Source organism: Entelurus aequoreus, linkage group LG11 (assembly GCF_033978785.1).
Source record: "Entelurus aequoreus isolate RoL-2023_Sb linkage group LG11, RoL_Eaeq_v1.1, whole genome shotgun sequence".
Classification (NCBI taxonomy): domain Eukaryota; kingdom Metazoa; phylum Chordata; class Actinopteri; order Syngnathiformes; family Syngnathidae; genus Entelurus; species Entelurus aequoreus.
In genome coordinates, this window is record NC_084741.1 from 12,233,115 (window position 1) to 12,250,614 (window position 17,500).

General features: G+C 42.6%; 1 protein-coding gene across 3 annotated transcripts in view; it reads left to right on the plus strand.

Moving 5' to 3' along the window:
• ttyh1 (tweety family member 1) overlaps window positions 1–17,500 on the plus strand; it is a 68,064-nt gene that overhangs the window by 47,918 nt on the left and 2,646 nt on the right. The window contains exons 10-14 of one of the 3 annotated variants that reach the window (XM_062062515.1): window positions 3,108–3,200; window positions 3,288–3,380; window positions 3,440–3,579; window positions 7,024–7,194; window positions 13,415–13,493. In XM_062062515.1, the coding sequence (XP_061918499.1) occupies window positions 3,108–3,200; window positions 3,288–3,380; window positions 3,440–3,579; window positions 7,024–7,194; window positions 13,415–13,493 (576 nt within the window). The remainder of the gene's footprint in view (window positions 1–3,107; window positions 3,201–3,287; window positions 3,381–3,439; window positions 3,580–7,023; window positions 7,195–13,414; window positions 13,494–17,500) is intronic. The other 2 variants (XM_062062518.1, XM_062062517.1) reach the window with 2 other exon arrangements.

The window sequence follows — 17,500 nt, forward strand, 5'->3', positions numbered from 1 at the left end:
GGAACCTGACCAAGGACTATCTCATGCACGGTCATGACTAATGGAACCTGACCAAGGACTATTTCATGCAAGGTCATGACTATTGGAACCTGACCAAGGACTATCTCATGCCCGGTCATGACTAATGGAACCTGACCAAGGACTATCTCATGCACGGTCATGACTAATGGAACCTGACCAAAGACTATTTCATGCACGGTCATGACTAATGGAACCTGACCAAGGACTATTTCATGCAAGGTCATGACAATTGGAACTTAACCAAGGACTATCTCATGCACGGTCAGGACTAATGGAACCTGACCAAGGACTATTTAATGTACGGTCATGACTTATGGAACCTGACCAAGGACTATTTCATGCAAGATCATGACTAATGGAACCTGACCAAGGACTATTTCATGCAAGGTCATGACAATTGGAACCTGACCAAGGACTATCTCATGCACGGTCATGACTAATGGAACCTGACCAAGGACTATCTCATGCACGGTCAGGACTAATGGAACCTGACCAAGGACTATTTAATGCAAGGTCATGACTATTGGAACCTGACCAAGGACTATCTCATGCACGGTCATGACTAATGGAACCTGACCAAGGACTATTTCATGCATGGTCATGACTATTGGAACCTGACCAAGGACTATTTCATGCATGGTCATGACTATTGGAACCTGACCAAGGACTATCTCATGCACGGTCATGACTAATGGAACCTGACCAAGGACTATTTAATGTACGGTCATGACTTATGGAACCTGACCAAGGACTATTTCATGCAAGGTCATGACTAATGTAACCTGACCAAGGACTATTTCATGCACGGTCAGGTCTATTGGAACCTGACCAAGGACTATCTCATGCACAGTCAGGACTAATGGAACCTAACCAAGGACTATTTAATGTACGGTCATGACTAATGGAACCTGACCAAGGACTATTTCATGCACGGTCAGGACTAATGGAACCTGACCAAGGACTATTTCATGCATGGTCAGGACTAATGGAACCTGACCAAGGACTATTTCATGCACGGTCAGGACTATTGGAACCTGACCAAGGACTATCTCATGCACAGTCAGGACTAATGGAACCTGACCAAGGACTATTTAATGTACGGTCATGACTACTGGAACCTGACCAAGGACTATTTCATGCACGGTCATGACTAATGGAACCTGACCAAGGACTATTTCATGCACGGTCAGGACTAATGGAACATGACCAAGGACTATTTCATGCACGGTCATGACTAATGGAACCTGACAAAGGACTATTTAATGTACGGTCATGACTTATGGAACCTGACCAAGGACTATTTCATGCACGGTCATGACTAATGGAACCTAACCAAGGACTATCTCATGCACGGTCATGACTAATGGAACCTGACCAAGGACTATCTCATGCACGGTCATGACTAATGGAACCTGACCAAGGACTATGTCATGCACGGTCATGACTAATGGAACCTGACCAAGGACTATCTCATGCACGGTCAGGACTAATGGAACCTGACCAAGGACTATCTCATGCACGGTCATGACTAATGGAACCTGACCAAGGACTATTTCATGCAAGGTCATGACTATTGGAACCTGACCAAGGACTATCTCATGCACGGTCATGACTAATGGAACCTAACCAAGGACTATCTCGTGCACGGTCATGACTAATGGAACCTGACCAAGGACTATTTAATGCACGGTCAGGACTTTTGGAACCTGACCAAGGACTATTTCATGCAAGGTCATGACAATTGGAACCTAACCAAGGACTATCTCATGCACGGTCAGGACTAATGGAACCTGACCAAGGACTATTTCATGCAAGGTCATGACAATTGGAACCTGACCAAGGACTATCTCATGCACGGTCATGACTAATGGAACCTGACCAACGACTATCTCATGCACGATCAGGACTAATGGAACCTGACCAAGGACTATTTCATGCAAGGTCATGACTATTGGAACCTGACCAAGGACTATCTCATGCACGGTCATGACTAATGGAACCTGACCAAGGACTATTTCATGCACGGTCATGACTAATGGAACCTGACCAAGGACTATTTCATGCATGGTCATGACTATTGGAACCTGACCAAGGACTATTTCATGCATGGTCATGACTATTGGAACCTGACCAAGGACTATCTCATGCACAGTCATGACTAATGGAACCTGACCAAGGACTATTTAATGTACGGTCATGACTAATGGAACCTGACCAAGGACTATTTCATGCACGGTCAGGACTATTGGAACCTGACCAAGGACTATCTCATGCACAGTCAGGACTAATGGAACCTGACCAAGGACTATTTAGTGTACGGTCATGACTACTGGAACCTGACCAAGGACTATTTCATGCATGGTCAGGACTAATGGAACATGACCAAGGACTATTTCATGCACGGTCATGACTAATGGAACCTGACAAAGGACTATTTAATGTACGGTCATGACTTATGGAACCTGACCAAGGACTATTTCATGCACGGTCATGACTAATGGAACCTGACCAAGGACTATCTCATGCACGGTCATGACTAATGGAACCTGACCAAGGACTATCTCATGCACGGTCATGACTAATGGAACCTGACCAAGGACTATCTCATGCACGGTCATGACTAATGGAACCTGACCAAGGACTATTTCATGCACGGTCATGACTAATGGAACCTGACCAAGGACTATCTCATGCACGGTCATGATTACTGGAACCTGACCAAGGACTATTTCATGCATGGTCAGGACTATTGGAACCTGACCAAGGACTATCTCATGCACGGTCATGACTACTGGAACCTGACCAAGGACTATTTCATGCACGGTCATGACTAATGGAACCTGACCAAGGACTATCTCATGCACGGTCATGACTACTGGAACCTGACCAAGGACTATTTCATGCACGGTCATGACTAATGGAACCTGACCAAGGACTATCTCATGCACGGTCATGACTAATGGAACCTGACCAAGGACTATTTCATGCACGGTCAGGACTATTGGAACCTGACCAAGGACTATCTCATGCACAGTCATGACTATTGGAACCTGACCAAGGACTATTTTGATCCTTGTGGTCTGCAGCTCCTCACACAGTCCCAGAGGGCGCTGTCCAACATCCACACCCACCTGTCCAGTCTGGAGCGCAACGCCCTCACCCAGTTCCCTAAAGCGGAGGTGGGTTGAAGCGCGGCTGTAGTCGACCTACTGTTGTTTTGGTTTGTCCCTCACCTCCTCCTCCTCCTCCTCCTCTCTCTGGTGCAGAAGTCGCTCAGGGACGTCCAGCAGATCCTCAACAGCACAGAAGGCAACTTCCACCAGCTGGTGGCGCTGCTCAACTGCCGAGGCCTCAACAAGGTACAGAGTCCGAGGCGCGTAGGCGGTGCGGTTTTTTTGGTAACGGGCGGGTCTTGCAGGACTACACGGACTCGCTGAAGGGCCTGTGCTACGACGGCATGGAGGGCCTGCTCTACCTCTCGCTCTACTCCTTCCTGTCGGCGCTCGCCTTCACCGCCATCCTCTGCTCTCTGCCGGGCGCCTGGAGGAGCTTCCCCAGGTCAGCGCCCACAACCAAGTCACATTTCAAAATAAAGCGCTTATTTTATTTGACGCCAGAATCATTCGGAATGAATATTTTACAAAGGTTTCCGCAATTTTTCCAGGACAAAATAAAAATACATCATTTTCTAGAAGTAGTCGTGATGATGGTTAGGATTTTATCAGGGAATTATTTTTGTGTAAAGTAAGGCAGTCAAACCAATAAATGTTTTATTTGAGTTCATTTGTTTCATTGCAATATTTTTTATTATTATTAATTGTAGTTATTGATATCAACATCAATATTACTATTATATTTTGTATTATTAATTGTAATTATTGATATCAATATCAATATTACTATTATATTTTGTATTATTATTAATATTAGTTATTGATGTCAACATCAATATTACTATTATATTTTTTATTATTATCAATATTAGTTATTGATGTTAATATTACAATTTAATTTTTATTATTATTTTTATTGGTTATTGATGTCAACGTCAATATTGCTATTTTATTTATTTATTATTAATATTAATTATTGATATCAACATCAATATCACTATTTTATGTTTTATTATATTAATATTAGTTATTGATGTCAACATCAATATTACTATTTTATATTTATTTTTATTATTATTAATTTTAGTTATAGATATAAATATCAATATTATATTGTTGCATTATTATTAATTTTAGTTATTGATGTCAACATCAATATTAGTAATATATTTTTTATTATTAATAATATTAATTATTGATGTCAACATCAATATTACTATTATATTTGTTATTATTATTAATATTAGTTATTGATGTCAACATCAATATTACTATTATATATTTTATTATCAATATTAGTTATTGATGTCAATATTACTATTTTATTTGTTATTATTATTATTATTTTATAATTATTAGTTATTGCTGTCAACATCAATATTACTATTTTATTTATTATAATTATTAATATTAGTTATGGATGTCAACATCAATATTACTATTTTATGTTTATTTTTATTATTATTAATTTTAGTTATAGATATCAATATCAATATTATATTGTTGCATTATTATAAATTGTAGTTATTAATGTCAACATCAATATTAGTAATATATTTTTTATTATTAATAATATTAATTATTGATGTCAACATCAATATTACTATTATATTTTGTATTATTATTGATATTAGTTATAGATGTCAACATCAATATCACTATTTTATTGTTGTATTATTATTAATTTTAATTACTGATGTCAACATCAAAATTACTATTTTATTTTGTATTATTATTAATATTAGTTATTGATGTCAACATCAGTATTACTATTTTATGTTTATTTGTATTATTATTTATTTGTGTTATAGTTATCAATATCAATATTATATTGTTGCATTATTATTAATTTTAGTTATTGATATCAACATGAATATTAGTTATATATTTTATTATTAATAATATTAATTATTGATGTCAAAATCAATATCACTATTATATTTATTATTATTATTAATATTACTTATTTATATCAACATCAATATTACTATTTTATTGTTGTATTATTATTAATTTTAATTATTGATGTCAACATCAATATTACTATATTATGTTTTATAATTATTAATATTAGTTATTGATGTCAACATCAATATTACTATTTTATTTGTTATTATTATTATTAGTAGTAATTGATGTCAACATCAATATTATTATTTTATTTTGTATTATTATTAATATTAGTTATTGATGTCAACATCAATATTACAATTTTATGTTTTATTATTATTAATATTAGTTATTGAAGTCAACATTTCAGCTTTTGTCATTGCATTATGTTTTTTTATTTTATTTATGCTTTTTTGTTTGATTTTATTTCTGGCCACACTTTGGACTCTTTACTTTAATGAATACATGAAATATTACTTCAATAAATACATGAAATATTACTTTAATGAATACATGAAATATTACTTTAATGAATACATGAAATATTACTTCAATGAATACATGACATATATTACTTGAATAAATACATGAAATATTACTTTAATGAATACATGAAATAATGTTTTAATAAATACATGAAATATTGTTTTATTGAATACATGAAATATTGTTTTAATTAATACATGAAATGACCAATAGAATAAGACTCCAGTTTGACATGTTGACTTTATTGACACCTGATAAATGTATGATTATGATTATGATTATAGTTATGATTATTAATATAATTATGGTTATGATTATTAATATGATTCTGGTTATGATTCTTGTTATGGCTGTGGTTATGATTGTGGTTATGATTATAGTTTTGGTTATGATTCTTGTTATGACTATAGTTATGATTATGGTTATGATTATAGTTATGATTATGACTATGGTTATGGTTATGATTCTTATTCTGGTTATTGTTAGAATTATGGTTATGATTTGGATTATGTATTGATTATGGTTAAGATTTTGGGTATAATTATGGTTATGATTATAGTTAGGATTATGGTTACAATTATGGTTACGAATATGGTTATGATTAAGGTTATAATTTTATAGTTATGATTATGGTTATGATTGTGGGTATGATTAAGGTTATAATTTTATAGTTATGATTATGGTTATGATTATGATTATGGGTATGATTAAGGGTATGATTATAGTTATGATTATGGTTACAATTATGGTTATGATTATAGTTATAATTGTATAGTTATGATTATGGGTATGATTATGGTTATGATTATAGTTATGATTATGGTTATCATTTTGTAGTTATGATTATGGTTATGATTATGGGTATGATTATGGTTATGATTATGGTTACAATTATGGTTACGAATATGGTTATGATTATGGTTATAATTTTATAGTTATGATTATGTTTATGATTATGGGTATGATTATGGTTATGGTTATAGTTATGATTATGGTTATAATTGTATAGTTATGATTATGGTTACAATTATGGTTACGATTATGGTTATAATTTTATGGTTATGATTATGGTTATGATTGTGGGTGTGATTATGGTTATGATTATAGTTATGATTATGGTTATAATGTTATAATTATGATTATGGGTATGATTATGGTTATGATTATAGTTATGATTATGGTTACAATTATGGTTACGATTATGGTTATAATTTTATAGTTATGATTATGGTTATGATTGTGGGTATGATTATGGTTATGATTATAGTTATGATTATGGTTATAATGTTATAGTTATGATTATGGTTATGATTATGGTTATGATTATAGTTATGATTATGGTTACAATTATGGTTACAATTATGGTTGTGATTATGGTGATAATTGTATAGTTATGATTATGGTTATGAAAATGCTTATGATTATAGTTATGATTATGGTTATGATTATGGTTACGATTCTGATGATGACGGCCGCCATCCTGACACACGTCCATCTCTCTCTCTCTCGTCAGCGATTCGGACGAGTACGAGGACTCGGACAGCGAGAGTGAGGACCCCTTCACCTCCCATCAGGCACGTAGACAGACGGCCTCGGGGTCTTCCCAGCGCGGGGCCATGGCCCCCTTCTATAATTACCCGGGGGCCGGGTGGACACCCCCCTTTTCTAGCGCGCCGCCCCTCCCGTGAGTAACACAGACACACAGACACGCAGACAGACAGACAGAGCGCTCCAGGGGGACACAGCATTAGGCACACCCCGTCATTGATCATCAATAATCGCCTCAGGAATCAATGTGTGACGCGGGGGGGGGGTGTGCCTAATGCAGTGTCCGTCAGTAGCATTGCAGCCACGGTGCTCATGAGCAAGGCATTAGCTGGCACACAGACAGACACACAGACAGGTCAACATGGACACAACTGTCTGTCTGTCTCCTCCGTCTGCGTGTCTGTCCGCTCTTTCAGGACACACCTTTTCAAACATGGCGGCTCGGAACAACGCTACCTTGTCCCCCCGAAACTTCATCAAGATAGTTGTAACAGTAATCATGCTGTTGCCTCTCACACCCCCCCTTACACCAATTACCTTACGCCCCCACACCCACAGGGGGGGCCCGCTCCACTATTTAGAGAGCTCTGCCTAAAGGGGCTGTTTGGAACTTCCTCACACTTACTTACACTACAGATGCTATTATGCTTTTGTCTCTCACGCCCCCCTTTCCCCAACGCTTCATTATTCCCCCCACCCACCCACAGGGGTCCACCCCACTATTTAAAGAGCTCTGCCTTACAGGGGCTGTTTGGAACTTCCTCAAACTTACTTACACTAAAGATGCTATTACGCTATTGCCTCTCACGCCCCCCTTTCTCCAACGCCTCATTACTCCCCACCTACCCAGGGGGGTCCACCCCACTATTTAAAGAGCTCTGCCTTAAAGGGGCTCTCTCGAACTTCCTCACACTTAGTTACACTACAGATGCTATTAAATTATTGCCTCTCACACCCCCCTTACACGAATTACCTTATGCCCCCACACCCACAGGGCAGGCCCGCCCCACCATTTAAAGAGGTCTGCCTTAAAGGGGCTGTTTGGAACTTCCTCACACTTACTTACACAAAAGATGCTATTACGCTATTGCCTCTCACGCCCCCCCTTACACCAACACCTTACCCCCCCACCTACAGAGGGGCCTCACCACTATTTAAAGAGCTCTGCCTTAAAGGAGCTGTTTGGAACTTCCTCACACTTACTTACACTACAGATGCTATTACAAAATATTCCTCTCACGCCCCCCATTCCCCAACGCTTCATTATACCCACAACCCACCCACAGGGGGTCCACCCCACTATTTAAAGAGCTCTGCCTTAAAGGGGCTGTTTAGAACTTCCTCACACTTACTTACACTAAAGATGCTATTACGCTATTGTCTCTCACGCCCCCCTTTCCCCAACGCTTCATTATTCCCCCCACCCACCCACAGGGGGTCCACCCCACTATTTAAAGAGCTCTGCCTTAAAGGGGCTGTTTAGAACTTCCTCACACTTACTTACACTAAAGAGGCTATTACGCTATTGCCTCTCACGCCCCCCTTTCTCCAACGCCTCATTACTCCCCAATCACCCACAGGGGTCCACCCGACTATTTAAAGAGCTCTGCCTTAAAGGGGCTCTCTCGAACTTCCTCACATTTACTTACACAAAAGAGGCTATTACGCTATTGCCTCTCACGCTCCCCCTTACACCAACACCGTACGCCTCCCCACTCATAGGGGGGCCTCACCACTATTTAAAGAGCTCTGCCTTAAAGGAGCTGTTTGGAACTTCCTCACACTTACTTACACTACAGATGCTATTACAAAATATTCCTCTCACGCCCCCCATTCCCCAACGCTTCATTATACCCACAACCCACCCACAGGGGGTCCACCCCACTATTTAAAGAGCTCTGCCTTAAAGGGGCTGTTTAGAACTTCCTCACACTTACTTACACTAAAGATGCTATTACGCTATTGTCTCTCACGCCCCCCTTTCCCCAACGCTTCATTATTCCCCCCACCCACCCACAGGGGGTCCACCCCACTATTTAAAGAGCTCTGCCTTAAAGGGGCTGTTTAGAACTTCCTCACACTTACTTACACTAAAGAGGCTATTATGCTATGGTCTCTCACACCCCCCTTTCCCCAACGCTTCATCATACCCCCCACCCACCCACAGGGGTCCACCCCACTTTTTAAAGAGCTCTGCCTTAAAGGGGCTGTTTGGAACTTCCTCACACTTACTTACACTAAAGATGCTATTACGCTATTGCCTCTCACGCTCCCCCTTACACCAACACCGTACGCCTCCCCACTCATAGGGGGGCCTCACCACTATTTAAAGAGCTCTGCCTTAAAGGGGCTGTTTAGAACTTCCTCACACTTACTTACACTAAAGAGGCTATTATGCTATTGTCTCTCACACCCCCCTTTCCCCAACGCTTCATCATACCCCCCACCCACCCACAGGGGTCCACCCCACTTTTTAAAGAGCTCTGCCTTAAAGGGGCTGTTTGGAACTTCCTCACACTTACTTACACTAAAGATGCTATTACGCTATTGCCTCTCACGCACCCTCTTACACCAACACCGTACACTACCCCACTCACAGGGGGGCCTCACCACTATTTTAAAGAGCACTGCCTTAAAGGGGCTGTTTGGAACTTCCTCACACTTACTTACACTACAGATGCTATTACAAAATATTCCTCTCACGCCCCCCCCTTAAACCAACCCCTTACCCCCCCCACCCCCCCCCCCCCACCCACAGGGGGTCCACCCCACTAATTAAAGGGCACTGCCTTAAAGAGGCTGTTTGGAACTTCCTCACACTTACTTACACTAAAGATGCTATTATGCTATCACCTCTCACGCCTCTCTTTCTCCAACGCCTCATTATCCCCCCCGCCCACCCACAGAGGGTCCACCCAATTACTTAAAGAGCTCTGCCTTAAAGGTGCTGTTTGGAACTTGCTCATAGTTACTAACACTAAAGATGCTATTACCTCTCACACCCCCCTTACACCAACACTTTATGCCCCCACCACCCACGGGGGCGATGGGGGGTGGGGGGGGGGGGGGTACTAATTAAGGGCACTGTCTTAAAGGTGCTTTTTGGAACTTGCTCACACTTACTTACACTAAAGATGCTATTACGCTATTGCCTCTCACGCCCCCTCTTACACCTATAGGGTGGCCCTCCCCACTATTTAAAGAGCACTGCCTTAAAGGGGCTGTTTGGAACTTGCTCACACTTATTGACACTAAAGATGCTATTACGCTATCGCCTCTCACGCCCCCCTTTCTCCAACGCCTCATTACCCCCCACCCACACACAAGGGGTCCACCCATTAAGGTGCTGTTTGGAACTTGCTCACACTTATTGATACTAAAGAGGCTATTATGCTATTGCCTCCCACGCCCCCCCTACACCAACACCTTACGCCAGGGGGTGTTTGGAACTTAAGCTTTTATTGCAAAAAAACATATTTTAAAGTAACTTTTTTTCCCCTTCGAGTGAATGTTATCTGTATGTGTCAAGATATACCATATCTCGCGTCCCCGTCCCCGTCCTCCCCCTCCCCCCCTCCCTTGACATGATGTGTCTTGCCTCTAACGCCCCCCTTACCCCAACACTGTACATTTTTCTACAGGAAATATTTTTTTCATACCCCCCCGGAGAGAATGTTATTGGTATGTGTCAAGATATACGATATTGCGCTATTGCCTCTCACCCCCCACCCCCACACACATATATCATGGGGGGCCTATCCCACTATTTAAGAAGATCTGAACGGACTCTCTGAAACTTGTTCAGTTGAATTTTTGTACTGGAAATGCGTTTTTGACGACCCCCCAACCGAATATTTAACCTGTATGTGTCAAAATTTTACGCGACTGCCTCTCACGCTCCTCCTTTCTTGACGCCACCTTTTGACATCATGCGTCTTGCCTCTCATCTCCTTACCCCAACACCTTACATTTTTCTACGGCAAATAATTGTTTAATTCCCCCCCCCTGAGTGAATGTTATCTGTATGTGACGAGATATACGATATTACTCTAATGCCTCTCACGCCCCCCTCGCCCGCCACAGGGGGGTGTGGCCCACTTTTTAAGAAGAACTGCATTAAAAGGACTATTTGGAACTTGCTCCCCCCCCTAAACTAAATACTTATTTATCTGTCAAAATAATACACTATTGCCTCTCACGCCCCCCGGCCCGCCACAGGGGGCTGTGGCCCACTTTTTAAGAAGAACTGCATTAAAAGGACTATTTGGAACTTGCCCCCCCCCCTAAACTAAATACTTATTTATCTGTCAAAATATTACACTATTGCCTCTCACGCCCCCCTGCCCGCCACAGGGGGCTGTGGCCCACTTTTTAAGAAGAACTGCATTAAAAGGACTATTTGGAACTTGCCCCCCCCTAAAACTAAATACTTATTCATCTGTCAAAATATTACACTATTGCCTATCACGCCCCCCTGCCCGCCACAAGAAGAACTGCATTAAAAGGACTCTTTGGAACTTGCCCCCCCCCCTAAACTAAATACTTATTTACCCGTCAAAATATTACACTATTGCCTCTCACGGCCCCCTCGCCCACCACAGGGGGCTGTGGCCCACTTTTTAAGAAGAACTGCATTAAAAGGACTCTTTGGAACTTGCTCCACCCCTAAACTAAATACTTATTTATCTGTCAAAATATTACACTATTGCCTCTCACACCCCCCTTGCCCGCCACAGGGGGCTGTGGCCCACTTTTTAAGAAGAACTGCATTAAAAGGACTCTTTGGAACTTGCTCCCCCCCTAAACTAAATACTTATTTATCTGTCAAAATATTACACTATTGCCTCTCACGGCCCCCTCGCCCGCCACAGGGGGCTGTGGCCCACTTTTTAAGAAGAACTGCATTAAAAGGACTCTTTGGAACTTGCTCCCCCCCTTAAACTAAATACTTATTTATCTGTCAAAATATTACACTATTGCCTCTCACGCCCCCCTGCCCGCCACAAGAAGAACTGCATTAAAAGGACTCTTTGGAACTTGCCCCCCCCCCCTAAACTAAATACTTATTAACCCGTCAAAATATTACACTATTGCCTCTCACGGCCCCCTCGCCCACCACAGGGGGCTGTGGCCCACTTTTTAAGAAGAACTGCATTAAAAGTGAAGTGAAGTGAAGTGAATTACATTTATATAGCGCTTTTTCTCAAGTGACTCAAAGCGCTTTACATAGTGAAACCCAATATCTAAGTTACATTCAAACCAGTGTGGGTGGCACTGGGAGCAGGTGGGTAAAGTGTCTTGCCCAAGGACACAACGGCAGTGACTAGGATGGCGGAAGCGGGGATCGAACCTGCAACCCTCAAGTTGCTGGCACGGCCGCTCTACCAACCGAGCTATACCGCCCCAAAAGGACTCTTTGGAACTTGCTCCACCCCTAAACTAAATACTTATTTATCTGTCAAAATATTACACTATTGCCTCTCACGCCCCCCTTGCCCGCCACAGGGGGCTGTGGCCCACTTTTTAACAAAAACTGCATTAAAAGGACTCTTTGGAACTTGCCCCCCCTAAACTAAATACTTATTTATCTGTCAAAATATTACACTATTGCCTCTCACGCCCCCCTCGCCCGCCACAGGGGGCTGTGGCCCACTTTTTAAGAAGAACTGCATTAAAAGGACTCTTTGGAACTTGCTCCTCCCCTAAACTAAATACTTATCTATCTGTCAAAATATTACACTATTGCCTCTCACGCCCCCCCCCCCAACATGGTGTGTCTTGTTCCATTAGACACAGCTGCACAGTCCAAAGAGATCGATATCATCCACATTCGTGGCAGTATCGTCACACTGATACCAGCGATCGTTGGCGCCGTTGAAGGCAGAGTTCTTTGTCTCTCATTCCATGGCGCAGGTGTACCTAATGGAGTGACGCTAACGCAGTGCTACCTAATTATTTTACGTCACGCCCCCCCCCCAGGGGACATATTTTTTTCCACCCCACCCCCCGAAGTTAAAAGTATTATTTTTTTAATATGTATGTGATAAAATAATTATTAACTAACACTAAAGATGCTATTACGCTATTGCCTCTCACGCCCCCCCGGAGTGAATTTTATCTGTATGTGTCAAGATATTGCCTCTCACGCCCCCCCACACACACTATTCGAGAAGCACTGCGCGAGCGCCACCTTTCCACATGATGCGTCTGTAGTGATACTTCCTGATCTCTAATCGCTTATTCTCCTCCTTCCCTGTTGTGTACCCGTCCTGGACTCCTGCACCACGTCACCACGTCTCTGTGTGTCCTCCGCCCCTCCTCCTGGCCCCCCACCTTCTCTCTCTGTCTCTACGCAGGACTCCAAACGTTTCCTCCAATGGCAACCCTGGCTATGAGAGCCTCCCCTTGACCGCCAGGCAGTCCCCACCCCCCTCTGTGAGTTCCTCTGTTCTTGTCACGCCATTGCCACACCGTCACTGCGCTCCGGAACCACACTAAAGTACTCGAGTACTGGCACACCCGTAACCACACTTAAGTACTCGAGTACTGGCAGACCCGTAACCACACTAAAAGAATCTAACACTGGCAGACCCGTAACCACACTTAAGTACCCGAGTACCGGCAGACCTGAAACCACACTAAAGCACTCGAGTACTGGCAGACCAGTAACCACACTAAAGTACTCGAGTACTGGCAGACCCGTAACCACACTAAAAGAATCTAACACTGGCAGACCCGTAACCACACTTAAGTACCCGAGTACCGGCAGACCTGAAACCACACTAAAGCACTCGAATACTGGCAGACCCGTAACCACACTAAAGCACTCGAGTACTGGCAGACCCGTAAGCAGACTTAAGTACCCGTATACCGGCAGACCTGTAACCACACTTAAGTACCAGTTTACTGGCAGACCTGTAACCACACTAAAGTACTGGAGTACTGGCAGCGCCGTGACCACACTAATGTACTTGAGTACTGGCAGTCCCGTAACCACACTTAAGTATTCAACTAACCACACTTAAGTACTCGAGTACTGGCAGACCCGTAACCACACTAAAGCACTCGAGTACTGGCAGACCCGTAACCACACTTAAGTACCCGAGTACCGGCAGACCTGTAACGACACTTAAGTACCCGTTTACTGGCAGACCCGTAACCACACTTAAGTATTCGACTAACCACATTAAAGTACTCAAGTCCTGGCAAACCCGTAACCACACTTAAGTATTCGACTAACCACACTAAAGTACTTGAGTACTGGCAGACCCGTAACTACACTAACGTACTCAAGTACTGGCAGACCCGTAACCACACTTAAGTACTCAAGTACTGGCAGACCCGTAACCACACTAAAAGAATCTAACACTGGCAGAGCCGTAACCACACTGAAGTACTCAAGTACTGGCAGCCCCGTGACCACACTAAAGTACTTGAGTACTGGCAGACCCGTGACCACACTAAAGTACTCGAGTACTGGCAGACCCGTGACATTACTAAAGTACTCGAACACTGGCAGACCCGTAACCACACTAATGTACTCGAGTACTGGCAGACCCGTAACCACACTAATGTACTTGAGTACTGGCAAACCCATAACCACACTAAAGTATTCGACTAACCACACTAATGTACTCAAGTACTGGCAGACCCGTAACCACACTAAAGTACTCGAGTACTGGCAGACCTGTAACCACAGTAAAGTACTCGAGTAACCACACTACAGTACTCGAGTACTGGTAGACCTTTAACCATACTTAAGTACTCGAGTACTGGCAGACCCGTAACCACACTTAAGTACTTGAGTACTGGCACACCAGTAACCACACTAAGGTATTTTAGTAACCACACTAAAGTACTCAAGTACTGGCAGACCCTTAACCACACTAAAGTACTCGAGTACTGGCAGACCTGTAACCACACTAAAGTACTCGAGTACTGGCAGACCCGTAACCACACTTAAATACTCGAGTACTGGCAGCGTCGTGACCACACTAATGTACTCGAGTACTGGCAGTCCCGTAACCACACTAAAGTACCCAAGTACTCAAGTACTGGCAGACCTGTAACCACACTAAAGTATTCGTCTAACCACACTAAAGCACTCGAGTATGGGCAGACCCGTAACTACACGTAAGTACTTGAGTATTGGCAGACCCGTAACCGCACTTAAATACTTGAGTATTGGCAGACCCGTAACCGCACTTAAATACTTGAGTATTGGCAGACCCGTAACCACACTTAAATACTTGAGTATTGGCAGACCCGTAACCACACTAAAGCACTTGAGTACTGGCTTACCCGTAACCACAATAAAGTACTCGAGTACTGGCAGACCCGTAACCACACTAAAGTACTCGAATACTGGCAGACACGTAACCACACTAAAGTACTTGAATACTGGCAGACCCGTAACCACACTAAAGTACTCGAGTACTGGCAGACCCGTAACCACACTAATGTACTCGAGTACTGGCAGACCCGTAACCACACTTAAGTACTTGAGTACTGGCAGACCCGTAACCACACTAATGTACTCGAGTACTGGCACACCAGTAACCACACTAAGGTTTTTTAGTAACCACACTAAAGTACTCAAGTACTGGCAGACCCTTAACCACACTAAAGTACTCGAGTACTGGCAGACCTGTAACCACACTAAAGTACTCGAGTACTGGCAGACCCTTAACCACACTAAAGTACTCGAGTACTGGCAGACCCGTAACCACACTTAAATACTCGAGTACTGGCAGTCCCGTAACCACACTAAAGTACTCAAGTACTGGCAGACCTGTAACCACACTAAAGTATTTGTCTAACCACACTAAAGCACTCGAGTATATGGGCAGACCCGTAACCACACTTAAGTACTTGAGTATTGGCAGACCCGTAACCACACTTAAATACTTGAGTATTGGCAGACCCGTAACCACACTTAAATACTTGAGTATTGGCAGACCCGTAACCACACTTAAATACTTGAGTATTGGCAGACCCGTAACCACACTTAAATACTTGAGTATTGGCAGACCCGTAACCGCACTTAAATACTTGAGTATTGGCAGACCCGTAACCACACTTAAATACTTGAGTATTGGCAGACCCGTAACCACACTAAAGCACTTGAGTACTGGCTTACCCGTAACCACAATAAAGTACTCGAGTACTGGCAGACCCGTAACCACACTAAAGTACTCGAATACTGGCAGACACGTAACCACACTAAAGTACTTGAATACTGGCAGACCCGTAACCACACTAAAGTACTCGAGTGCTGGCAGACCCGTAACCACACTAATGTACTCGAGTACTGGCAGACCCGTAACCACACTTAAGTACTTGAGTACTGGCAGACCCGTAACCACACTAATGTACTCGAGTACTGGCACACCAGTAACCACACTAAGGTGTTTTAGTAACCACACTAAAGTACTCAAGTACTGGCAGACCCTTAACCACACTAAAGTACTCGAGTACTGGCAGACCTGTAACCACACTAAAGTACTCGAGTACTGGCAGACCTGTAACCACACTAAAGTACTCGAGTACTGGCAGACCCTTAACCACACTAAAGTACTCGAGTACTGGCAGACCCGTAACCACACTTAAATACTCGAGTACTGGCAGTCCCGTAACCACACTAAAGTACTCAAGTACTGGCAGACCTGTAACCACACTAAAGTATTTGTCTAACCACACTAAAGCACTCGAGTATATGGGCAGACCCGTAACCACACTTAAGTACTTGAGTATTGGCAGACCCGTAACCACACTTAAATACTTGAGTATTGGCAGACCCGTAACCACACTTAAATACTTGAGTATTGGCAGACCCGTAACCACACTTAAATACTTGAGTATTGGCAGACCCGTAACCACACTTAAATACTTGAGTATTGGCAGACCCGTAACCACACTAAAGCACTCGAGTACTGGCTTACCCGTAACCACACTAAAGTACTCGAGTACTGGCAGACCCGTAACCACACTAAAGTACTCGAATACTGGCAGACCCGTAACCACACTAAAGTACTTGAATACTGGCAGACCCCTAACCACACTAAAGTACTCGAGTACTGGCAGACCCGTAACCACACTAAAGTACTCGAGTACTGACAGACCCGTAACCACACTAAAGTACTCGAGTACTGACAGACCCGTAACCACACTAAAGTACTCAAGTAACCACACTAAAGTACTTGAGTACTGGGGGCCAGGGGTGTAGCAACCAATTCTAGGACCTGTAGACAAGATGCCTGAAGGGCCCCCCAGCCCACCCTAGACAACGCCCCATACACATACACTTGCTGTGTTTACATGCTAGCATTTAAGATAGCTAGTGATTTTCTACGATCTTACCTTCCTACGTTCCTTCTTACCTACCTACCTACTTACCTACCTACCTGTTGTCCTTCTTTTTTAGCTTATTTATTTGCGCCCTT